Here is a 26579-nt window from a genome sequence, read left to right on the forward strand (position 1 = left end):
TCTATAATGGAAAAAATTTGAAAAAGTATATAAATATACGTATAACTGAATCACTCTGCTGTACACCTGAAACACACCATTGCAAAGCAACTATACTTCAACAACAACAAAAAATATTCTGGAACTAGACAGTGAATATTCTAAAAACTGAATTGTATACTTTAAATGGGTAAGTTGTATGGTATGTGAATTATATCTCAATAAAGCTGTTATTTAAAAATTGGGGAAACAAGAGAAAAAGGAGAAAACATATTGCTTTAAAATAATTGCACGAATGTTCCAAAGTTGATTATGTTGAGTATGTTAAATCCAAAAGGATGAATGTAGAAGATACAATCTTTATCATACAGAGGATACAATCTTTATCGTACAGAGGATACAATCTTTATCATACAGAGGATTTACTAAATTGAAATAGCACAATCAGCACAGGTGGTTTAGTCAGGATTACTAAAGTATCAAATGTTTATGTTGGCTGATAGCCCAAAAGTAGAAAGCAATATAGTTAGAAATAAATAGAGCTGGGGGAATTACAATTACTGACCTAACGAAGGAAACATATTAACTAGTAAAATGATAAAATTCATTACGCTCCCTGATTTGGGAAGGGTTATGAATATCTGTTATGATAAAAACTAATATGGGTATATAAAGAGAGCTGAAATCGAATATATTTGAGATATGCCATAGCACAGGAAACTAAGCTAGTAAAAACAGTAACAAGTGGAAGAGAGGAAAGTATAATACACACCAAAAGAGAACCTGTACATAAATCCCATCTGCTTTTATTATTCAATACAATCTCCCATTTTAGATGTAGAAGAATAAACAGTAGGGGTTGGCAAACTTCTTCGGTAAATACTCTAGGTCCTATGGGCTATATAGTCACTGTTACAACTACTCAGCCCTCCATTCTAGTGCGTATAGGCCACGGACAATACATAAACATCTGAGTGTGGCTGTGTGCCAAGGAAACTTTGCTTACAGAAACTGAAATTTGAATTTCATGCAATTTGCATGTGTCATGAAACATTATTTTTATTTTTTCCCAACTCTTTAAAAATTTACAAACCCTTCTTAGCTCATAAGCCATACAAAAAAATATACGCAACAGGATGGATTTGGCCCATGGGCTGTGTTTGGCCATCCCCTGGCAGAAGAATGCTTTCAGTATCAGAAACACTTCAACACACTGGTAAGCAAGAAGGAGCAATCAAGTCTTACATAGCACAGTACTTACTCACCAGAAACCAAAAGGCATACTAATAAGTATTCCACATCTGGAAAATAGTGACAAAAACCTTTCAGAATGTTTATGAGAATTAAGTGAGTTAATACACAAAAAACGTTCTAAGAATAGTAGTGGGTACCCAGCAAGCCATTCACCAACTATTTCTGATATCATCAGCAAAAACATATTCATACTGACTCCAAGAGAAAATACAAAGGTAATGATTCCGTTTCTGTAGTAGTACAATGCATATCAGAATTAAAGCAATAACTTTCAAGGCTAAAACACCAAGCCATGGTATTTCTCGAGAGTCTAAAATTCTCAAAACTAGAGTAAACTTTATTTCAGCACTAGGAAGCTGTTATTTACATATAAGACAAATTTCTAGAAGGAAGGTGAGAGGATGACAAATGTTTGAGAGTTACCACTAAGAAATTGCCCAAAGGATTTTTTTAAAGTAAAATTCAAGATTAGGGTCAAGAGTCCATCCTTGGCTACACATGAGACCAATGCTAAAACCAGCAGAGGAAACTGACTTTCATCAAGAATCTGTTCCATTTAAGAACCTGCAAGAAATGAGTATTTGATCAACAGCTCAGAACTCATCTAGTCCACCTGACCACGTGCTACATTTGGATTTATAAGGACAAGGCACTTAGGAAGAACCATTTGTTGAAGAATGAGAGAATTATACTACTTGCCCCCCACTCAATCCTGTGTTGCACACCCTGTAGCATCAACAGAAAGAATAGAGAAGCCATTTCCTTATCACCATGAGAGGTGGCTTCAATCATATTTACCTGACATGCAAAGAAAGACATAATTCACAATACAGAGCACCACTACCTGCCCTTTACAGGTTAAACTGCATTTTGAGAGAGAAGAACAAATCAATACTCATTTCTATTTCACAACCTTAAACAATGGAATGCTGACAAAGCACCCTGCTAAACATTCACCCAACCACCTGTCACCAACATCACCCTCGACACAAAGGGCTATTTTTATGTAGTACACTACTGAGATAGATAATATCCCATTGCCATGGCAACAAGTTTTCCAGAAGATATGCTAGCCCATGAAGAATGCAAAAAAAAAAAAACCAAGCTATTTGTTTGCATTTGAGTTTACTTTGCAGTATATGAGGAGGATTCTACGTTTTTTAACAGCCTTGGTTTGCTCAACAGGGCCTTGGTGAGTTTGAGCAATGTACAGAGAAATCCTGAGTCCACGCGCACGTGCACACAGACACACGCACGCACACACACACACACACACACACACAGCTATTTTGGGATGAGGAAGAATCCCTACAGGAATCCTATCCTTCAGGGAAAGAAAAAAGCCAAACTAACACGAGGCTAATAACTAACACGAAACTAATATCCCTAAATATTATAATACACCTTCCACTCCCCTGAACTAACTCATCTCCAGTCCTAGGGTGCCGTTCCCACCATGTGCAGCCAGTCCTCACAGAAGCTCCCAGAGGCTCCATGGCTGCATGTTTCCCGGCACCCTGAACAAGAACAAACACTGCAACCGGTGGAAATGCCTGCCCCACTCTGATCGAAAAGCACCCACTCGCACACACCCCCATAGCCTCAAGGCCTCCCGGGAGAAGTGAGAAGAAGCCCTCTCAGCCCTCCTGGAGGGCAGGGCAGCAGGCCGGCCCATCGCAAGCGGACTCCCACTCTCCCCACACCGGCTGTGCCCCCTTCTCCCGAGGATCCAGGGCTCTGGGTCCCAGCCCAGCTGGCACCCTGAGCTGGCTCTTTCTCCATCCGTCCCCCAGAGCCCCTCCAGCCCCTCGGCCCACACTCTGCGCAGGAGGCCAGCCTCCGTGAGCTTCCACATGCAGGCTCCCACGCCTCCGGCCTCCAGCACGGCAGCCAGCAGGGGACAGAGCCGGTCACTTGTCCCTCAGCTCCCACCCCACCCCCTACTGGCCACGGGGCTGCCAATGACCGTGCCCTTCCAGACCACTGTTCCTGCAGGCGAAGCACCCTTCGCAGCCCTGACAGCAACATTCCCGCCCCTGGCCCCTCAGAACCAGGGAGGCCGAGGCCGCCAGCCACCGCTGCACTCCATGCCTCCGCGCTCCCGCTCTCAGTCAACCTCTGGGCACGCCACGCCTGAGGGACCCTGAGAACCCCAACTGCTGATGGCTTCCTTGGCCTCAAAGTTGAATCGGCCTGGCCCCGAGACTGTCCCATGTTCTGCTTCACCCTACCACAGAAGCACCTCAGAAATGGTCCAAACCCTACTCAGACACGTGCCCACAGGATCACCGCTTCAAGCGAGAACTCCCACACTTACGCAGAACTGCCATGGAAGCAACAGCCTCTCCACTGAGAGGTCATCAGGAAACCCCCCTTTCTTTTTTAGTTTGCCTCTTTCACAAAGACTGAATTCCATAACAAGACACTGTAAATTAACTATATTTCAATAAAATGAATTTTTAAAACTTTTTTTAATTTAAAAATAAAAACAAAGACTGAATTCCAACCCAGATAATTCTTCAAAGGACTACCAGAAGTCACTTATCTACGTGACTGTGGGCAAGTTACTGAACCTCTGCGCCTCTGTTTTGTTTTCTTCGAACTGAGGATGATAATACCTAACCTCGTGGCTTGGTTGTGAGAGTTAAATGACATGAGCACTCTACAAGTTATAGGACAAGTCCAAGTACATGGTAATCAGTTAATAAATGGTAGCTGCTACCATGATTGTATATATGTAGACACCATATATCTACAACCAGAGTAGATTTTGCCCCAGGGACATTTGGCAATGTCTGAAAACATTTTTGTGGTTTATTTTTTAAAGGTTGCTTCTCTTTTTTTATTTTTATTTTTTAATATTTATTTACTTATTTATTTGGCTGTGCCGGGTCTTAATTGCGCACATGGGATCTTCATTGCGGCATGCGGGATCCTTTTGTTGTTCTTGCTGTGGCATGCGGGCTCTTACCCGTAGCATGTGGGATCTGGTTCCCTGACCAGGGATCGAACCCAGGCCCCCTGCATCGGGAGCGTGGAGTCTTAGCCACTGGACCACCAGGGAAGTCCCTGGAAACATTTTGGTTGTAACAACTGGGGAAGGGACAGATACTAGCATCTAGTGAGTAGAGCCCAGGGATGCTGCTAGACATCCTACAATGCACAGGGCAGCTTCACTGTAAAGAATGATCTGGCCCAAAGTGTCAATAGTGCTGAGGTGGAGAAACCCTGATCTAGAACAAAGAATAAGTTAAAAGAAGCTAAACATCCACGTGCTAATTTCACTGCTTCACTTCCATTGCCATCTCTCAGTAATAAGACCATAAAACCACCAGAGCATATGCAAAGGACAGGAGTTAAAACATTTTTAAATAATTTTAAAAGAGAGCCTAAAGAAAAAACAAACTCAAAAGGCAAGCACATCAAACATCTCCTGGGGTAAAAAGCTATTCATGTATAATCATCTGTTTTTCACAAGCTGACCCTGAACTAGGGGAGAAACAAAGAGATCACTGTATTAAATATGTTCTTTTGAAGGCATCAGGGGCAAACATTATGCATTTAAGAAAGCCTGCTTTGAAAAAAACAAACAATTCTTAATTGCTGGCATTTATGGGATTTACTTCAATTAGTCAGTAAATTAACACAGGTGAAACACTTAATTACCCCCAGGAGGCTGAACAAAAATATTTTTCTGTAAACCGAGGGCAAAGTGTTACAAATGAATTAAGTCAAAGCAAACGTTTACTACTAGCCTAATATTAATAGCCTCTCCTGGTCCTGAATGAAATTATGAGGATAGCTGAGTTTCTCCAGTCTGCAAAAATCACTTTTTCCTATAAGTCCATGTTCTAGCCAGCCTCTGAAGTAGAGATAATAGTGGTAAATAAAACAGGCCCAATAGCCAGCTGGCGCGTGCTCCAGAGGGGCTCTCTGGAGTGAATTGAGATTGAGAGGGCCAGACAGAAAGGTCAACAGCAGAGAGGGTTCAGAGCTGGAACTGCAGCAGGGACTTGAGGGTGAGGTCCTGGAGGAAGCAGCTGAGCATCCATTCACTCTGGGCTTCCTTCCCCCTTACAGGACAGACAGGGGAGGAGGGGGGAACAAGAGCCTTATGGAATCTCATTCCTGACCCAGACTTGCCAACACTGCTGCTACCATCCTGACTTTGGAAACAATTAGCTACGTAGAACTGGAATTTCTAGACACCTCACAACTCTTCCAAGTAGGGCTTCTTAACCACTTTTGTGCTTTGGACCCCCCTTGGGCAGCCTGCATGGACCTCTTCTCAGAATAAATTTAAATGCATAAAAGTAAACACTTAAAATACACAGGATTACTGTATAGCACAGGGAACTCTACTCAGTGCTCTGTGGTGATCTAAATGGGAAGGAAATCCAAAAAAGAAGGGATATATGTATACGTAGAGCTGATTCACTTTGCTGTACAGTAGAAACTAACACAATATTGTAAAGCAACTATACTCCAACAAAAACTTTTTTTTAAATATACAGGATTATTGGGAATTGCCTGGCAGTCCAGTGGTTAGGACTCGGCACTCTCACTGACAGGGTCCAAGTTCGATCCCTGGTTGGGGAACTAAGATGCTGCAAGCTGAGCGGCGCGACCAAAAATAAAATACACAGGATTGTAAACAAAATATACTGAACTACAGCTATCAAATATTTAAAAAAACAAGTTTGTGGTGGAAATACATGTGTTTATTAACACAATGATAAGATTAGCCAGTGTCTACAGCAGGGGTCCCCAACCCCCGGGTTCCTATTAGGAACCAGGCCACACAGCACGTTGAGTGGCCTGCAAGCAAGTGAAGCTTCATCTGCTGCTCCCCGTCACTTGCATTTCTGCCTGAGTCATCCCCCCCCACCCCCGGAAAAATTGTCTTCCACAAAACCAGTCCCTGGGGCTTCCCTGGTGGCGCAGTGGTTGAGAGTCCGCCTACCGATGCAGGGGACACGGGTTTGTGCCCCGGTCTGGGAAGATCCCACATGCCACAGAGAGGCTGGGCCCGTGACCCATGGCCGCTGAGCCTGCACGTCCGGAGCCTGTGCTCCGCAACGGGAGAGGCCACAACAGTGAGAGGCCCGTGTACTGCAAAAAACAAAAAACAAAAAGACAAAAAAACCAGTCCCTGGTGCCAAAAAGGTTGGGGACCGCTGGTCTAAACCACTGTAAATTATCACTGAAATACCTGCAACAATTATAATATCATTTTAAAAGTTCTATTTCTATAAGTGATCAAGTCACAGGAATTGCTAATGCTACGGTGGTTTGTTGCCTACAATGCATAATAGAAGGAAATGCTCAATATCAGTTAGGGGTCAGTAAAAAGAAAGCTGTATTTTTTTCCCCGCATCTAAATTCAAAGACCCCTGAGAGCTGGACCCAGGTTAAAAAGGCCTGCTTTATTCTGTGCAGGAGTGAGCATGCACAGCATTCACATGTGCTTTTCCACATTTTTTCCCGCCTCCTACTAGTTAAGAGGAAAAACAAATTGTTTAAAGAATAAAATTGAAAATAATGCCTAAGAAGATATTTGCCAGTCCTACTTGGCATAAGAAAATGAATTATGCATGAAAATGTTTTTTTAAAGATAAAGAAATTTGACGTGAGTGGCTGAGCAAAAACTTATCTATTCTGACCCCCCAAAGCTAACCAGAATAATTTTCTGCTTCAGAAAACTCTGGAAGGCAAGTGTGGTAGAAAGATGCTAAGGTGACCCCCCTTCCAAAAATTCTCACTTCCTGGTATCTGTGCTTTTTTTATAATCCTCTCCCCTCGAGTGCAGGCAGAACCTGTGACTTGCTTTGAACCAATAGAATATATGGCAAGGTGATGGGATGTCGCTCATCTAAGGCGACTGGAGAAAGTGAATCTCCTGCTGGCCTTAAGCAAACAGTCATGTTGTGAACTGCCTATGGAGAGGGCCATGTGGCAGGGAACTGCAGGTGGCCTCTAGGAGCTGAGGGCTCCAGTCCTAAAATCACAAGGCACTGAATTCTACCAACAACCATGTGAGCTTAGAAGAGGTCCCCAGATGCAAAAAGGAATGCCACCTGGCCAATGCCTTGATTTCAGCTTTGTGAAACTCTGAGCTGAAGACCCAGTTAAGCCATAGAAACAATTAGTAACAAATATGTGTTGTATTAAGCTGCAATTTACATTTCTGGAAATTCATTTCAGAGCAATAAATAACTAGTGCAGTAACCAAAAGACGGGGTGACCTACCATCCAAGTTTGCCTAGGCCTATCTTGGTTTGAAAATGGAAAGTCCCATGCCCTAAGAAACAACTCAGTTCTGAGCAACCCAGGTTGGTTGGTTGCTGCTATGGTCTGAATATGTATGTCCTCCCAAAATTCCTATGTTGAAATCCTAATGCTCAGTGTGATAGTATTAGAAAGTGGGGCCTTTGGGAAGCGCTTAGGCCATGAGGGTGGAGCCCTCATGAATGGGATTAGTGCCTTATAAAAGAGGCTCCAGAGAGATCCCTAGCCTTTCCCACCATGTGAGGACACAGTGAGAAGTCACGGGCTATGAACCAAGAAGGGAACCCTCACCAGAAGGCAACCACGCTGGCACCTTAGTCTTGGACTTCCAGCCTCAAAAACTGTCAGAAATAATTGTCTGTTGGCTATAAGCCACCCAGTCTGTAGTATGTTGTTATAGCAGCCAGAATGGACTAAGACAGTTGCCCACTAATAGACGTGTACTGAAGAAAAGAATAATATAAATACAAAATACTAGACACTTTGCCTATAGGAAACAAACAGAAAGTTTGAAAAAACCTGGAAAGGAACCAAACCCTCTTTTAAAAGTTACCAATAATTAGCAAAACAACTCAAGGGAATTCCCTGGCGGTCCAGTGGTTAGGACTCCATGCTTCCACTGCCGGGGAAGGGGGTGGGTGTCAGAGTCCCCAATCGGGAACTAAGATCTTGTAAGCCATGTGGCACAGCCTTTAAAAAAACAACCTCTAGATTTCCTCAAAACCAATTTTCTATACACTTAAAGTAGAGCATTCACCAGTTATGTGTGGGAAACTAGGACAATGTTCAAATCCATCTTGTATTTCTAGTCTTCACTTTGTTTTTCAATCTCCCTATTGGTTTCCCCAGCTGATTTATTTTAAATCAGTACTCAAACATCATTACCTTAAAGACTGGCAACGGCTCAATGATATGAAACCATCATTCACTCTTGCCATTTAACCATAGGCCACAGGTATTAAACCCATGCATGTTCCCATCCCCTCTGACCACCCCCAGGTTCCCTCCTTAAAGATAAACCCTATGGAATCATATGATGTCTGAGACTTGCTTCAGGATAAAAGAGGGGGCAAGGAACAAGGTAGGAATGCAGATGGAATGGAATTGACGGGGTATTGATGGTTGTTGAGCAGGGGTGGCAGGTGCAGAGGAGTTTAATGTATTAGTCTATCTGTTTGCTTGTTTCCATTTTTAAAAAAATTAGAAAAAAGCAAGGCTATGAAAGCCTAATCAATTAACTGTCCTGTAATACTATCAAGAATACCAGTGTGCTTTCTCTATCTATGAAGGCATTCTGAATGTCTGTACATGTTTAGAACAGTTCCCTAGTCATGTAACATTCTATATATAAAAAAAAATGCCACCTACTTTCCATAAGCATAAAGGTCTCTACAGCACCATAAAATAATGAGTCATTGGGACTTCCCTGGTGGCGCAGTGGTTAAGAATCTACCTGCCAATGCAGGGGACACGGGTTCAAGCCCTGATCTGGGAAGATCCCTGCGCTCTAGAACCTGCGAGCCACAACTACTGAAGCCCACGTGCTGCAACTATTGAAGCCTGTGTGTGCCTAGAGCCCGTGCTCCGCAACAAAGAGAAGCCAGCGCAACGAGATGCCCGCGCACAGCAACGAAGACCCAACGCAGCCAAAAAAAATAAAAATTAAAATAAATTTATTAATAAATAAATAAATAATGAGGCATTGTAAGAGTAGGTAATGAAGATTTTTTTTTAAAAGAAACATAAATGGGGCTTCCCTGGTGGCGCAGTGGTTGAGAGTCCGCCTGCCGATGCAGGGGACACGGGTTCGTGCCCCGGTCTGGGAGGATCCCACGTGCCGCGGAGCGGTTGGGCCCGTGAGCCATGGCCGTTGAGCCTGCGCGTCTGGAGCCTGTGCTCCGCAACGGGAGAGGCCACAACAGTGAGAGGCCCACGTACAGAAAAAAAAAAAAAAAAAAAAAAAAAAAAAAAAAAGAAACATAAATGAACTACAGCTACCTGTGTCAACAAGGGCGAACCTCAAAAACAAAACAATGAGAGGAAAAGCAAGTTGTGGAAGGTTACAGAGTACTACACTCCTCCTTCTGAGTTGAAAAGCCATACAAAACAATTTATCATTTTAGTGACACATGTGTATATATATACATGTATGTACACACTATATATACACACACACATATAGCTATAATAAAAGTACAAAAACTTTTCAAATCATGCACACCAAATTCAGGACAGTAGTAACCTCTGGGGTGAGCAGGAAGGGGAATGGGACCAGAGAAGGGGTCACAGGAAACTTTCACACTAACTGGGCTGTTTTACTTCTTATGCTGAGTAGTGGGTACACAGTTATTGTTGGGTAGTCCTCTAGTTTTACACACCTGAAATTTTTTTTGTAAGAGTTAACAAGGTACTATTATGCAAATGTCCTCCTTTTAACCAGACAATGGTATGGCTCTGGAACTTCCTTTATCTGCTGGCATTCATTCTCTTTTACAAAAAAAGAACACTCTTTATCTCAAACAGCACATATTCCAAATTACCGTTTTAGCATGCTGGCCTCTATCTCCCTAAAGCATATGCTACAAAGGGATATGATATAAAGATGTAAAAACAGAAAACTGTTTCATTTGCATTAAAAAAATAGTTCTGGCTAATAATCCAACAACTGGAAAAAGTTCACAAGAATTTTGTCTTTTGCCTACAGTTGTTTTTAACGATTAAACAGTTGCTTCAAAGAATTACAAGAAAACCCTTAAATATGACTTCTTCCCAAAGGTGAGTCCGTGCGCAGGAATTTTTAAAATATCCTCTACTTCTCGTAGCTTTGTTTTACTTCTTTTCCTCAATCAAAGCCACTCAAACAATCAGACATTACTTACTGACTTTTTTCCCATTCCATGATTTCCCCTGATAATACGAAATCAACAGTGTTTCATAACTATTTCCCTTAAAGTCTAAGAATTAACTGTCAAGTCAGCAAAAGACAAACAATGTATGTACGATCTCACTTTTATGTGGAATCTAAAAACAAACAAACCAACAAAAAACTGGAACTCATAGATACAGAGAACAGATTGGTAGTTGCCAGAGGTGAGGGTGAGTGAAATGGGTGAAGGTGGTCAAAAGGCACAAACTTCCAGTTATGTGACTTCCCTGGTGGTCCAGTGGGTAAGACTCCACCCTCCCAATGCAGGGGGCCCTGGTCGGAGAACTAGATCCCACATGCATGCCCCAAATAAGAAGTCCACATGCCACAGGTGAAGATGCCGCATGCTGCAACAAAGGATCCTGCATGCTGCAGTGAAGATCCTGCATGCCGAAACTAAGACCTGGCACAGCCAAAATAAATAAATACTAAAAAAAAAAAACTTCCAGTTATAAAATAAGTAAGACCTGGGGATGTCATGTACAGCATGGTGACTAAAATTGGTAAGACTGTATTATGTATTTGAAAGATGTTGAAAGTAAATCATAAAAGTTCTCATCACAAGAAAGAAATTTTTGTTAACTATGTTTGCTGATGGATATCAGCTAGACTTACTGTGATGATCATTTCACAACACATACAAATAACGAATCATTATGTTATATACCTGAAACTAATACATCATATGTCAATTATATCTCAATAAAAAATATTATCTGAAAACAGTTAACCATATAAAAATGAAAACTAATTATAATGACTACTTGAAATATGCACAGCATTCTCAAAGACTAAGACACCATCCTGAAAGACAGATATTATAAAGGAGTCTATATAGTTTGTTAATTCATTACATCAAGCAGAAAACTTGCCAGTTTAAGGTAGATACTTTTGTTCTAGCTGTTATATTTTCTTACTCAAACCCTAAAAAATAAGAACATTTGCACTGCGGGACTTCCTTGGCGGTCCAGTGGTTAGGACTCAGCGCTTTCACTGCCAAGGGCCCAGGTTCGATCCCTGGTCAGGGAACTAAGATCCCACAAGCCCCGTGGCAAGCAAGCAAGAAATAAATAAATAAATAAAACATGTGCTTTGGAATGTAAGCTCTATGAGGACAGGGATTTGTGTTTGATTCACAGCTGTAACCTCAGCATCTAGAACAGTGCCTGATGCACAAAAGAAACTCAAATACCTCAAATACACATCCAACCCAAGTCTATGCATTCTAGTAAACTGCTGGCCTTTCAATACCAATGAAATACTTCACAACCTGGGAAACCAATCACTCTAACATTTATAGCTCTTTGTCTTGAAGTATTAAACAAAAACTATTTACTTGTTTCTCAGACATCCATATTTACTTTTTCTAATTTAAGTGTTTTACTCTAACATTTTTCTACCTAGTACTAAAATCCTGTTTTAAAATAAATCACGACTTCCCTGGTGGCACAGTGGTTGGGAATCCGCCTGCCAATGGAGGGGACACAGGTTCGAGCCCTGGTCTGGGAAGATCCCACATGCCGCGGAGCAACTAAGCCCGTGAGCCACAACTAGTGGAGCCCGTGCACCTAGAGCCCATGCTCCGCAACAGGAGAAGACAGCACGATGAAAAGCCCACACACCACAACGAAGAGTGGCCCCCCTTCGCCGCAACTACAGAAAGCCCACGCGCAGCAACGAAGACCCAACACGGCCATAAATTAATTAATTAATAATAAATAAATAAAATTTATTAAAAAATAATAAAATAAAATACATCAACACCTCTCTATAAAGAGACCAAAAGGCCTTTCAAAATAAGCTATTATGATGCACTAAAATATAATCCAAGACAGAAAATAAGCATATGGAAACATCCTAAATATCATATGTCTCTAGGGAATTACAAATTACATCAACGAGATACCACTATATACCTAGGAGAATGGTGAAAATCTAGAACACTGACAACACCACATGTTGATGAGGATATAGAGCAAGAGGGCCTCTCATTCATTCCTGGGGGGATTGCAAATGGTACAGCCACTCTGGAACACAGTTTGGCAGTTTCTTACAAAACTAAACTCACTCCTACCATATGATCCAACAATCACACTTACTGGTATCTACCCAAAGGGGTTGAAAACTTAAATGCACACAGATTCTTACAGCAACTGTATCCATAAATGCCAAAACTTGAAAGCTACCAAAATGTCCTCCAGTATGTGAATGGATAAATTGTGGTACATCCAGACAATGGAATATTATTCAGCACTAACAAGAAATAAGCCATCAAGCTATGAAAAGACATGGAGGAATCTTAAGTGCATGTTACTAAATGAAAGAAGCCAATCTGAAAAGATTACATACTGTGTGATTCCAACTATACATTTTGGAAAAAGGCAAAACTCTGCAAACAGTAAAAAAGATCAGTAGTTGCCAGGGTTTGGGAGTAAGAACAAGGGATGAATAAGTAGGGCACAGAGGATTTTTAGGGCAGTGAAACTACTCTGTATGATACTACAATGGTGGATACATGTCATTATACATTTGTCCAAAACCAAAGAATGTACATCACCAAGAATGAACCATAATGTAAACTATGGACTCTGGGGGATTAAGATATACCAATGCAGGTTCATCAACTGTAAAAAATGTACCCCTCTGGTGGGGTGTTGATAATGGGGGAGGCTGGGCATGTGTGGGGCAGGGTGTATATGGGAACTCTGTGTACCTTCCCCTCAACTTTGCTGTGAACCTAAAACTGCTCTGAAAAGATAAAGTCTATTAAAATATATATATATATGTATTTCAACTGAAAACAAAATCCCTAAGATAACTCACTTCCATAGCAAAGTAACAGGTATAGTGGTTTATTTTTATTCCAAGGAGGAGACAAAGTAAAGTATCTTTATAGAACATTTGCTTCAGGTAAGATTTTCAACCTTCCTGGAACATTATGGTAATCTTAACTGTATGCTTATTAAAAAGAAAAAAAATCTGTTACCATAGAAACTACCAGGGCTAGTTAATGCCTCCATGACTTGGGCAGTTTTACCTGTTGGGTCACTTAATTAAATTTACAGGTTCCTGTTTAACAGAGAAAGGCTAAAAACATCTACATCTGTTTAAAGAAAGGCTAAAACACTCATGGGGTAGTGCAAATCAGGATAAATGGAGTGCACATGTGTACTGGGAGTACACACACCCACACACACCACACCACACACCACACACCACCAAAATGGTCAGTAAAAATTAGGTGGCTGCCAGCTTTGTTTGAATCTCTTCTGATTACATTTCTCTGTCCAGGATGCGTTTAATGTTCATGTTCACCTGTACGAAGAATATTGGTTTACTACATTGTGTTAAGTTAATGGGGAAGAATATATTTTGTTTTGCTGGGCTGCATAAGGGAGCTTTAAAGCTCTGAGAGATTTACTACAAGCAATATACTAGGGATGTCCCCTTTTGCCAGCATCTTTTGCAAGCAGGTTTCGACTAGACATCAAGAATATAATCTCATCCATACAATGGCACTGCGCCTTGAGTTCTTTTTAAATCTTAAACACCTCAAGGGAGCATGAGTTCTAACACCAGGAAAGCCCCCTCCCCAAGTCCTTACGAGAAGTCAACCAACATAGTTCATATTTAATATGCCCACCATCTCTTATCACACTCCATATATTACTGACAACAAAATAAGCCTTAACAGGTGCCCAGTTGTCACTTACTTGCTGTATGGCCTCAGTCACTTACTCCTCTTTCAGTTGAGAAATAGCAACAGCATTTAATAAATTTATTATGCTTGGGAGTATTCTGAGGGCCTCGTGTAATAGCTATGGTTTGTGTTTTAAAATATTGACTTTTCCTTTACCTGGTCTAGCTTAACTGCTCAACATTAGAGGCTGAACTGTCTCCATAGCAAGGACTTCTTAAGGGACAAACAGCCATGTTAAGGTCTGTGAATACTAATTATATTTTCAGAAATCTTGAATTCTGAAAAGTGAGAGATTACAGGGTGGCTAAAGTTATGCTCACAAACAGAGTGTATGGATGCCCCAGAAGTATAAAATGCAGTCTTAAGTGATTAAAAAAAAAAGTCTACACACACAATGATATTATAAGTAAACCATAAAACCCTCAATACTCCTTTGGAACTGGATTTTAAAATACCACTCCCCACTTGAAATATACAACTGATGTTAACGTTCATACTGACTCCAGCTTTTAAGAAAAGGTTCATTTCACATTTGGGGCCTGATATTAAGAATCACCAGGGGGGAAAAAAAAAAGAATCACCAGGGGATTCCCTGGTGGCGCAGGGGTTGAGAGTCCACCTGCCGATACAGAGGACACGGGTTCGTGCCCCGGTCCGAGAAGATCCCACATGCCGCGGAGCGGCTAGGCCCGTGAGCCATGGCCGCTGAGCCTGCGCGTCCGGAGCCTGCGCTCCGCAACGGGAGAGGCCACAACAATGAGAGGCCCGCGTACCACAAAAAAAAAAAAAAAAAAAAAAAAAGAATCCGCCTGCCAATGCAGGGGACACAGGTTCGAGCCCTGGTCCGGGAAGATCCCACATGCCGCGGAGCAACTAAGCCCATGCGCCACAACTACTGAGCCTGCGCTCTAGAGCCCGTGAGCCACAACTAAGCCCATGCTCCACAATTACTGAAGCCCGAGTGCCTAGAGCCGATGCTCTGCAACGAATAGCCCCCCGCTCACAGCAACTAGAGAAAGCCCGCATGCAGCAACGAAGACCCAACGCAGCCAAAAATAATTTTTTAATAGTCATTAATTCTAAAAAAAAAAAAAAAAAGGAAAGCACAAAACAGAAACAGCATCTACTGCGCATCATCCGCCTCCTCCTTTTTCAGGTATGGAGCAGCCAAAAGGATGTAGCTATGACACAATTACTTTGCAATTCTATTTCAAGTCCAAATAATGATAAGATGGGAAACTACAACTGTCCCCCACGGTGGACGTCTGGGGTCCACCTCTAGCCCTAAATAGGGAGCTTGTCTCTGCCTTGACAGACATCCTCTTGCAGCCCTGTGTCCCTGTTCTGCAATTTGTCGTTAGGTTTTCCAGTTTAATGCTAATATGCAGAAATATGTTAGTGGGCAAATATATATAGTAGATACGTATATATTACAAGTAGTATATAAAGCAGACAACATTCAGTGGTGGGCCCCCGGCCCTACAGACAAACACACACCCTTCAAGTTCCAATCCTGCAAGCGCCCACCCACCCAGGAGAGGGAAGGGCAGGAGCCTCGAGCAGAGGTTAAACCAGACATTAGCCAAAACAAACACCACTTCCAGAACAAGGCAAACTTTGGGTCTGGGCGGCTGCAGAGCCCCAGAAACGGCCGGGGAGGGGAGGGAGTGTCCGTCAGTCTCAGGGGAGGAAGATGAGGAGCGCACCCAGCACTGCTGAGCTGCGGAGGAGGCTGGTGTCCCCTGGGGGACAAGGGCGTCGCCGCCATTCCCGGCTGCGAAGCCCCTCTCCGCAACCTGGCCAAGGCCTCCGGGTGCCTGTCGGCAGCCCTGTCGCCCCACCCCGCCCCCTTGTCCCTGTAGAAATGGTCCCCATAGACCCACAGGGGCAGGGGCGCGGGGACCTACCTGGTGCAGCGTCTCGGCCGACAGCTGCGACGCCCGGAACAGGTCGGCCACGGGGCCCGAGGCTGCGGTGGCCGCGCCGGGGGCGGCCCTGGCGGCCTCAGGGGGCCCGGACCCGGGGCCCCCGCCTGCGGCGCCGGCGCAGCGCGCGAAGAGCTCAGAGTAGCACTGCTGCTCGCCCTCGCTCAGCAGCAGCGGCGGTCCAGAGCCGCAGCCCCCGCTTGCTGCCGCCTCCATGGAGCCTGAAAGGGGGCCCAGCGGAGCACCGTCCCCGGTTGAGGCGCCGCCGCCTTCACCACAGCCTCCGCCGCTTCAGCCTCGGCCTTGGCCGCCGCCGCCCCGACGCCCCACAGCTGCCGCGCGGCCGCTTCCTCCCGGCGCGCGCCGGCCCCGCCTCCGGACTTGAATGTTGTGCCTCCGCCGCGCGGCACATGGAGACAGGCGCGGCGCGACCCAATCACGGCCTAGGATCGCACCCCGGCCCCGCCCCGCCCCGCCCCGCCCCGTGCGCGCCGGGCCAGGTGAGTAACTCCGCCGGCCGCCCGCCTCACGGACGGTCACTTGCTCAGCCCGCGCTGCAGAGTCTAGAGGGCAGGAGCCGGCGCTGTTCCGCGCCCACCCTGCGCGAGAGGGGCATCTTTGGCCCTTCTCCCTGGCCGGGAAGGGGAACATCTAGACCCACCTGGAGAATGGCGCTTTTCATGGGGCGGGAAAGGCTGTGGTGTTTTCCCCCCAGGACGCTGGAGCAAGTGTAGTGCCCACGACACGCCCTGCCCTTCCCAGAAAGGGAAGAGGCATGGGAAATTAGGCTTCGCTTTTTCCATGACAGTACCCCTTATGTCCTGAAAAGCTGGAGGGCAGAGATCTCCATACGAACCAGGGTCCCATTGACTCCTATAGTGTTCTAGGTGGCGACGGGGTTAGGTCACTTTCTCAGGCAAGGTTCAAACCTGGAGTTGAGCCTTAAAAAGGAATAACATCGGTTAGTGTTAAATACTAGAGTAATAGGAGTGAAAAGGGCCCTGGGAAGAATTGCACGTGTATATATGCATTAAGCCTGGCTGGGAAACACTAACCCAAGCGAAAAAAATCAGTCCAGGGTTAAACACTAAACACTAGATAGATAGAGACATAGAGATATATCTTTCACCTCAAATAGTGTTATTTTAATTAAACACAAAACAAAAACCATCTCAGGAAATAGCACTGATGATAACAAATATACTTTGGTATTTTGATCAACTAAAATAAGGACCAAGGACAGGAAGAGAGGAAAAGAAAAAGGAAGGTAAGGATGGGGGGAAGGGGAAAAGTGAAGAGAGATACATAAGAAGAAAAAAGAAAAATTATGTCAATTCATAAATGATAGCCAGAGTAATATTTCCCATTTGGAATCTGAAAAAAAATGAAATAGAGAAAGAGGATCCCCAAAATCACTAAGATTTCCTTATACCATTTTTTGCTTCAGACCTGCCAGGAGAGAATTAAGACAGCGGTAGGTTTGGAGAGAAGAGTACCAAAAGAATAGGTAAGTTAAGGAGCAGCAAAGACTAACTTAGTTGGGGAATTTCCACTTCACAATCCCACCACCATTGTATTTTCCACAACTGTAAAACCTTCTCAGGAAAACTGGAAGCCAAGAGATCATGTTTATTCTTTCCCTACCTTTCCCTTTGTGGTCAGACTTCCCTGAGAATGGCCCACCATTCTAACAAAGGTGAGAAAGGGACCCATTCCCCGTGATAAACGCCAAACCCCACTTTTCCCTGTGACTCCTGCAAAAAGAAATGTGAGATATAACAGTCCCTAACATACATATAGTTCATACTACGATGTCTATTTAAGCCTCATAGTACCTCTCTGAGGTAGGCTGGTTTCCCATTTTAATCTCCGTTTTGCAGATGAGAAAATGGATGCAAAGATGGTGTGATTTGCCCAGCTGAATACTAGATTCCGAGCTGATCTTTGTTACTCAAGTCAGTTTAATAAATTTGACAGATACTTATTAAGCACTGCAGAGATGGGTAGGAGGTCTCACAGCTGTGCCTATCAATCCATCAGTCAACCCTTATGGGTAGACCAAGAAGTATTAACTCTGTTCCTACTGGAGTACTGTGAGAGATTAAAAAAAAAAAAAGACGTGTTGCCGCCTCACTGGAAAAGACAAAACTAACACAACAAATAAAAACAAACAATAAAAGACAATATATAATTAAGTGCTAAACTGTGTACCCCAGGCTAACTGCTGTGGGAGTTTAGAGAAAAGAGAAAATCTATGAGCCAGAGCTCAACCAGGAAGGCTTGACGGATGGGGCTCAAGATGGTTGTTGACTAATGGCTGGGTTGGGGAGGTGAAAGGACAGGAGAGGGAGGAGTCCCAGAAACTTGGCGCCCAGGAAGTGAGGAGTGAGGGATGCAGGTGGGGCCAGGAGGGAGGGGCAGCCTCTGATGCGCTGTGAGAAACCAGAAGGAAGCTGCTCCATGAAGGACGAGAGGCACAGCCAGAAGTGACTCAACAGCAGCAACGTTTTAACCCAGGACACAGGAGGAAAAAATGGCATTTTTTAAATGTTTTAGTATCTAAGGAATGCCAAGTACTGTTCTTTATTTCTACAACAGTTTTCTAAATAGAAGTAATAGTTATCAAACTGCAAAATAAACACAGATAAGAATGTAGAAACTAGAAACACTCATAGCCCTTTAAGGCTGAAGGTAAACAACATTTTAGAAGAGAATTTCTTTATCCTTTTTGCAGTTCTAAACCTACACACTAGGACTTCCCTGGTGGTCCAGTGGGTAAGACTCCGTGCTCCCAATGCAGGGGGCTGGGTTCAATCCCTGGTAGGGAGAATTCTATTTGGCTTCTCTGAGCTTCAGAATTGTCATGAGTGATACTGAGATACTTAGATTATATCTCAAAGATTGGTGAACTTTAGAAAGTACTTATTGAGGGACTGAGCAATGTAAACACTAAACAATCACTTGTTCGGCTGATTTTAACTTTTTTCTAGAAGTGAAGAAAGGTAGATCTTTTTTTTTTTAACATCTTTATTGGAGTAGAAAGGTAGATCTTTAACAGTGTTAGAGGGAATCCTATTCCCCTGGCCTCATTTTATTGTGAGAAAATTTCCTGTCTACTCCCCAGGAAGGAATATGGATGAAGTAACATTGGTGCTTCTCCCAACTCCTCTCATTTACTCTTCTCCAAGGAAGAGTGATGGAGGGAGAAGAAACTGATCATTCCCGATTCCAACACTGTCTCTATCTTTTTCTGTCTCTGTCCGTGTGTGTGTGTGTGTATCTCTGTCTGTCTCTTGCTATCTCTCTTGCTCTTTCAAGCTCTCTCTCAAGCTCTCTCCACCACCACCACCCCTGAATTGTGCTGCCCTCAGAGGAGACGCCACTCTACCCGATTCCACATGGCAAGCGCACCTATTGGGGGCCACTCACTGTTCTCACTTGAAAGACTTGATGGGAAAAGATAGCATCTTCCTTGCAACTTTCAAGGACATGGTCTGTTGTGTAGACACTCTGACATAGGGAAGAAAGGGGGTAGGGAGCGTAAGAAGAAGCCTGATTGTGGCCACAAACCCAATTGGAATCTCCAATCCAACTCCAGCAACAATGAAGCTGATGTTGGCCACATGAACCTTACCTAATTCTTTCTACAATCCTAGAGAAAGAGAGGGGTTTGAGTACTAATGATGATGGAATCTTACAAGTAACTGTCTCCCAAAAAACCAATTTTGAATATCTGTGAAATTATATCCTGTACACACCCATGTGTGTGTTTGTGTGTGTGTGTCTGTGTGTGGTAATTTGCCCGCTTCCTTCCTATACCAACTCCATCCTCTGAAACAAAACTTGACACATTGAGAAGGTGGCTCTTCTCAAGCAACAAACAGCTTGTTCTCAGCAGCCCGGCTGGCCTCTTATGTAAGGCATCAGACAGTTCACCTTTCTCCATGGAATGAAGCTTTTGGTAGCCCTGGGAATGGCCGAATAGCTGAGCAGAAATGTGAAAAAACTGTGCACACTGGGAAAGTCCAACAGTTATGTCACACAAACTGGAGCCAACAGTTCTCACTCCTGGTTAACAATAGCAAGCTGTCTAACCTTTGGAAAGCAGCTTCCTGCTTTGTTTCCATGAACAGGATTTTGGATAATTATCTTAGCCATATATTTTCATGGTGCTTTTTTTTTAATCACCCATAATACTCAGACTGTCGGAGCTTTCTTCTATGTTTTAAAGGAATAAGAAAAAAATTCTTACTTTAGTTATCCAGCACTTCAGTCAACACAGATTTGAGCAAGGATTATTATTGATAATAAATTGATAGAATTCTGAAATTCAAATTTTCAGAAGCTATTCATGTTTCTTAAAAATGGAGGATTTAGGACTTCCCCGGTGGTCCAGTGGTTAAGACCCTGCGCTCCCAGTGCAGGGGGCTCGGGTTCGATCCCTGGTAAGGGAACTAGATCCTGCATGCCACAACTAAGAGCCCACATGCTACAACTAAAAGATCCTGCATGCTGCAACTAAAAAAAGATCCCGTGTACCACAACTAAGACCTGGCACACCCAAATAAATAAATATTTTTTTTAATGAAGGGTTTGTGGGAATTCCCTGGCGGTCTAGTGGTTAGGGCTCCGCGCTTCCACTCAGGGAACACGAGTTCAATCCCTGGTCAGGAAACTAAGATCCTGCATGCTGCGTGGCCCAAAAAAGAAAAGAAAACGGAAGGTTCACTAGATGAGTCAGGGTAGGCTAAATACTGAAACAACCTGGAAAATCTCAGTGGGTTAACATAATCATGTTTTGTTTCTTGCTCGTGCCACAGTCCAACAAGGGTCGGTGGAGGCAGGGTGGATCACTTCGTGTTCGTCAGAGACACTATCTGGTAGCTCCTCCATCCCCTGGGAACTCAAAGTCTGCCACTAGATGCTCTGCATCTGGCAGAAATAAAAATAAAGGGAGAGGGAGCTCAGCAGAGCTAGAGAAAGAGAGCATGGAAGGCCGCTTGCCAAGGGGGTCTTAGGGGCCAGGGCCAGAGGTGGCACAAATCCCTTCTCCCTGCTTTCTATTGGTTAGAGCTGCGTCACGTGGCTGTACCGAACTGCAAGGGAGTCTGGGAAAGGTAGTCAAGCTGTGTACCCAGGAAGAAGAAACAGGTTTGGGGAACATCTAGCCAGACTGACACGATTGTCATGTAAAAATTTCAAACCTACTGTAGAAACTGTAGGTTCACTGCCAAGATTCCTGTCACCAGGCAATGCACCCATCCGTGAGTGTTGTCTGCTAATGGCTCAGAGCTGCTCCCTTCTTTGGAGACTTGTCCTCACCCAACGTGGAGCTGTTTCAGGGAAGTTACACCTCCACACCCCGCACTGAGCAGCCCACAGCCAATGGCTGACTACTGTGAAGTATAAAAGGCCAGTCACTTACCTCAAGGGGAGACCAACTCTGGTACAAATCATGCTCCAGAGAGCCCCGTGGGATCAGGCAGAGGTAAGTCTCTAGCTGAGACCACTTCCTTGCTTAGAGCCTTCTTCAGCCCCACCCTCCTCCTTCCTTCACTCCCCTTCTCCCTCAGTGAAGCACTTACACAAGAATCCTCATTTCAGTCTCTGCTCTCAGAGAACCTAACCTGAGCCGGGATTTTACGCCAGAAAGTAATACTACTCACATCTCATAGAAAAAGCATGTGCAGCACAAGTCGATCTGTAAATATTTAAGTGCTCTCAGTAGAGTATATGTAGTCCTATACTCAATAAACAAAGACTGCTTTCCCAGCACTGCAAACAGAATCCTTTTATGGTGAATATAGATTGTGGCCTCATTCTGCATTTTTGTTTCCTACCCTTTCTACTTTGACCAAGTCACTGTGGCCACTGGGGCATCTAGGATCTGAGTATCAGCTTTGCCAGGCCAGAAATGTGTTTATTACACCTTTGGAGGTATCACAACCCATAGGAGAGTGCAGGTATAAATCATGATTCCAGTTAACTTGTTTACGTCCATAGTGATATCCGTCTGTGACCCATAAGTTTCATGTACATAGGATTCCCCTTCCAGGTGCATAAGTTCTCTCTGAAGATAAAAAAAAAAAACTACTTCTCAAATATAGAACCATAGGAACAAAGGAATTAAATATGGACAATAAACTTGAAACACCCTTTTTCACAGTCAAGGATGCTTCCAAATGGTATTTTGAAGACCAAGAGCACATCTTAATCATCTCATGCCAAATAACTGACTGATTTAAATCAAGAGGAATCAGAATTACCTGGAAAGTTCTAGGAACACAATGGCAATGTATCCTTCCAAGATTTCCTCTTATCAGAAGCTTATGTTTGCCTTTGCCACTAAATCCCCTCCTAGTTTAAACCTACCGTCACAACATAACTTCATTCTCAACTTTATGTCTCTTTTTACATTTTTACTCATTTTTTTCATTCTCTTGTCTTAAGAGTTCCAGCCAGTCACTAAAAACTTAAATTTTAGTTTAGCTGTTTCCTGATGACTTCTGAGCAATTACCGTAATCTCAATAATAGTTTCCAAAATGACAACGTAGATTTTGTTGTGTCTTGGAAATGCTCCTCTCATTTACAAATTACATCAGAATCTTGTAGAAAGTATTGATTTTACATTTACGCAGCTGTACAGGCAGCATGATTACAAGGTGCTTAAGATACGGAATTGTATTAATAATCTATTGCTGTATAACAACAAAGATTTAATTATCTCACAGTTCTGAGAGTCAGAAATTCAGGAGTGACTTAGCTGAGTAGTTCTGGCTCAGGGTGTCTCAGGGGTTGCAAGGAAGCTATCAGCCAGGGCTGCAGTCATCTGAAGGCTGGACTGGGGCTGGAAGATCCATTTCCAAGATGGCACACTCACATGACTGTTGACAAGAGGTCTCAGTTCCTTCTTATGTGGGCCTCTCCACAAGGCTGTCTGAGTGGCTTCTGGACACAGCAGCTGGCTTCCTCCAGAGCCAGTGATCTAAGACCAAGTGCTTCTGCAGGCACACTGTCTTTTATGACCTAGTATTAAAAGAGACACACCACTTCTGCCATATTCTATTTGTTAGAAATAAGTCACTGGGGAATTCCCTGGTGGTCCAATGGTTAGGACTCGACATTTTCACTGCAGGGAACACAGGTTTGATCCCTGGTCGGGAACTAAGGGAACTAAGATCCCAAATGCTGCCAAAAAAAAAAGACACTAAGTCCAGCTCTTGAAAGTATGTCAAAGAATTTATGGACACATTTTAAACAAATGCACAACTCTTTTTTTTATAATTTTTTTTTAAATTTTATTATTATTTATTTTATTTATTTATTTTTGGCTGTGTTGGGTCTTTGTTGCTGTGCACGGGGTTTCTCTAGTTGCAGTGAGCAGAGGCTACTCTTCATTGCGGTGTGAGGGCTTCTCATTGCGGTGGCTTCTCTTTGTTGCAGAGCACAGGCTCTAGGTGCCGGGCTTCAGGAGTTGTGGCTCGGGCTCTGGAGCGCAGGCTCAGTAGCTGTGGCACACGGGCTTAGTTGCTCTGCGGCATGTGAGATCTTCCCGGATCAGGGCTCGAACACATGTCCCCTGCATTGGCAGGCAGATTCGTAACCACTGCGCTACCAGGGAAGCCCCCGCGAATGCACAACTCTTCACAGTACTGGTTCTGAACTACTATCATGTTCTTCAGAGTCCCTCTCAAATTTGCAAAGTGCTTTTTAATATGGTTTTGAGTTCAAATTGATGCCAATCTATTTATAATCTTACAACGAGGACAGGATTTTTTTAATTCATAGGCATTATTTTACTTTCTTAACTTTTTGTGGCAGTAAGTTCAGATTCACAGAAAATTGCAAAAATAGTACAAAGAATTCCTGTGTACATTTCACCCACATTCCCCAAATGTTTCCACATTTGCTTTATTCCCTTTCTCTCTTTTTCTATGTATTTTTCTGAATCATTTCAGAATAAGTTGTAGACATAACGTCCCTTTACCCTGAATACTTCAGTGTACGTTTACTAAAAACAATGGTACTCTCTTGTATAACCAATGTACAGTTACCAAAATCAGGAAATCAAATATCATCTAATCTATAAACTTTATTCACTTGTCACCAATTGTCCCACTAACGTCCTTTTTTTTTTTTTTTTTTCCTTTTTGGCCATGCCACATGCAGAATCTTTGTTCCCCGACCAGGATGGAACCCTGGGCCCCTGGCAGTGAAAGCGCCAAGTGCTAACCACTGGACCACCAAGGAATTCCCCACTAATGTCCTTTAAAGGGGAAAAAAACTTTTTTCCTCATCCAGGATCCAGTCCAAGGTCACAGATTGCATGTAATTGTCACATCTCTTTAGTCTCCTTTCATTAGAGTAATTTCTGTCTTTTTTTTTTTTTTTGGCTGCATTGGGTCTTCGTTGCTGCAGGCGGGCTTTCTCTAGTTGTGGCGAGCGGGGGGCTACTTTTCATTGAGGTGCGTGAGCTTCTCACTGTGGTGGCTTCTCTTGTTGCGGAGCACAGGCTCTAGGCACGCAGGCTTCAGTAGTTGTGGCACGCGGGCTCAGTTGCCTCGTGGCATATGGGATCCTAGTTCCCCGACAACCAGGAGTCAAACCCGAGTCCCCTGCATTGTAAGGTGGACTCTTCACCACTGGACCACCAGGGAAGTCCCTATTACCTAATTTTCTCAAGTGTTAATAATAGTCATGTGGTTATATTGAAAGAAAAAGTCCTTACCTTTTAAAGAAACATACTGAAGTATCTAGGGATGAAATTGTATGATGTTTTAGATACACTTCAAAATTATAAAGGGTAGGGCTTCCCTGGTGGCGCAGTGGTTGAGAGTTCGCCTGCCTTTGCAGGGGACAGGGGTTCGTGCCCCAGTCCGGGAGGATCCCACATGCCGCAGAGCGGCTGGGCCCGTGAGCCATGGTCGCTGAGCCTGCGCGTCCGGAGCCTGTGCTCCGCATTGGGAGAGGCCACAACAGTGAGAGGCCCGCGTACCGCAAAAAAAAAAAAAGTGAAAACAATAAAGCTCCTAAAAGATAATGTAGGAGAATATCTCTTTGTGCATACAACAAGTACCAACCAATAAGGACAGATAAACTAGACACAGAGTAAAACAGATGTTACACACACACACACACACACACACACACAAAATTATAAAGGGTATCCATTTGTATGAGGTCTGCAAAATAGGCATATGCATAGAGACTGAAAGCAGATGAGTGTTTACCAGGACTGGGAAGAGGGAGGGCAATGGGGAGTGACTGCTTAATGGGTATGGAGTTTCCTTTTTGGGGGTATTACATAGAGGTGATGTTTGCACAAGATCGTGAATTACTAAATGCCACTTAATTGTACAGTTTAAAATTGTGGGGGACTTCCCTGGTGGTCCAGCAGGTAAGACTCCACGCTCCCAATGTAAGGGGCCCGGGTTGGATCCCTGGTCAGGGAACTAGATCCCACATGCCGCAACTAAGAGTTTGCATGCCGCAGCTAAACATCCCGCATGCCACAACTAAGACCCGGCACAGCCAAATAAATAATTTTTTTTAATGTGGAAAATAGTGAATTTTATGTTAGATGAATGTTACCACAATTTTTTTTAAAAAAGAAATATATCTGGGCTTCCCTGGTGGCGCGGTGGTTGAGAGTCCGCCTGCTGATGCAGGGGACACAGGTTCGTGCCCCGGTCCGGGAAGATTCCACGTGCCGTAGAGCGGCTGGGCCCGTGAGCCGTGGCCGCTGAGCCTGCGCGTCCAGAGCCTGTGCTCCGCAACGGGAGAGGCCACAGCAGTGAGAGGCCTGCATGCCGCAAAAAAACCCACAAAAAAACAAACAAACAAACAAAAAAAGAAATATATCTGAAAGAAAAATAAAACTATAAGCGGGAGAGCATGTGTGATTAGAGATGAATTGAGTTAGGGTTGATAATTGCTGAAAGTGGATCATTTTATTATTCTCTTTATGTTTGTGTATGTCTAAAATTTCCCTTAATAAAAATTAAAAAAACAAAGTCTGTCAACCATAAGGGAAATTTGAATATGGACTGAGTATTCGATGATATTAAAGGATATTGTTTATTTTTAAAGTGTGATGATGACATAATGGCGTAGTGTTTATGAAAAAAAAACGTTATCACTTATAGATGCATTCTGTATTATCTACAGGTGAAATGACATGATACTTTGAATTTGCATTAAAATACTCTGGCAGGAAAGAAAAGAGCAGGGAGGGGTTAGTTTGAAACAAAACTTGGAAAATGTTGACAACTGTTTAAGCTGAATGATCGGTATGGGGAGGTTATATCAATCTCTCTAATTTTTTAAGTTTGAAATTTTCCAAAATAAAATATTTTAAAAACACATCAACCCTTATCAGCACCCCTTAGCAGTCCCAATTTTCATTCCAATATGTAAGCTCTCACCTGGACTCTTGTATTTAAGTGGTTTCCAACGTTAACATTAAAGACATGTTAAACAAAATAACAATATTAGGTCACGCCCTTC

At 43.4% G+C, this 26579-nt stretch overlaps 1 protein-coding gene across 4 annotated transcripts in view; it reads right to left on the bottom strand.

Moving 5' to 3' along the window:
• Positions 1 to 16415, bottom strand: part of REPS2 (RALBP1 associated Eps domain containing 2) — a 241568-nt gene extending 225153 nt beyond the window's left edge. For all 4 annotated transcript variants that reach the window (XM_081223252.1, XM_081223250.1, XM_081223251.1 and 1 more), the window contains exon 1: positions 16055 to 16415. In XM_081223252.1, coding sequence (XP_081079378.1) covers positions 16055 to 16288 — 234 coding nt within the window. In that variant the 5' untranslated portion in view covers positions 16289 to 16415. The remainder of the gene's footprint in view (positions 1 to 16054) is intronic.
• Positions 16416 to 26579: the final 10164 nt, after the last annotated feature.

The sequence above is a fragment of the Mesoplodon bidens genome, assembly GCF_964165515.1.
Source record: "Mesoplodon bidens genome assembly, chromosome: X".
NCBI classification, from domain to species: domain Eukaryota; kingdom Metazoa; phylum Chordata; class Mammalia; order Artiodactyla; family Ziphiidae; genus Mesoplodon; species Mesoplodon bidens.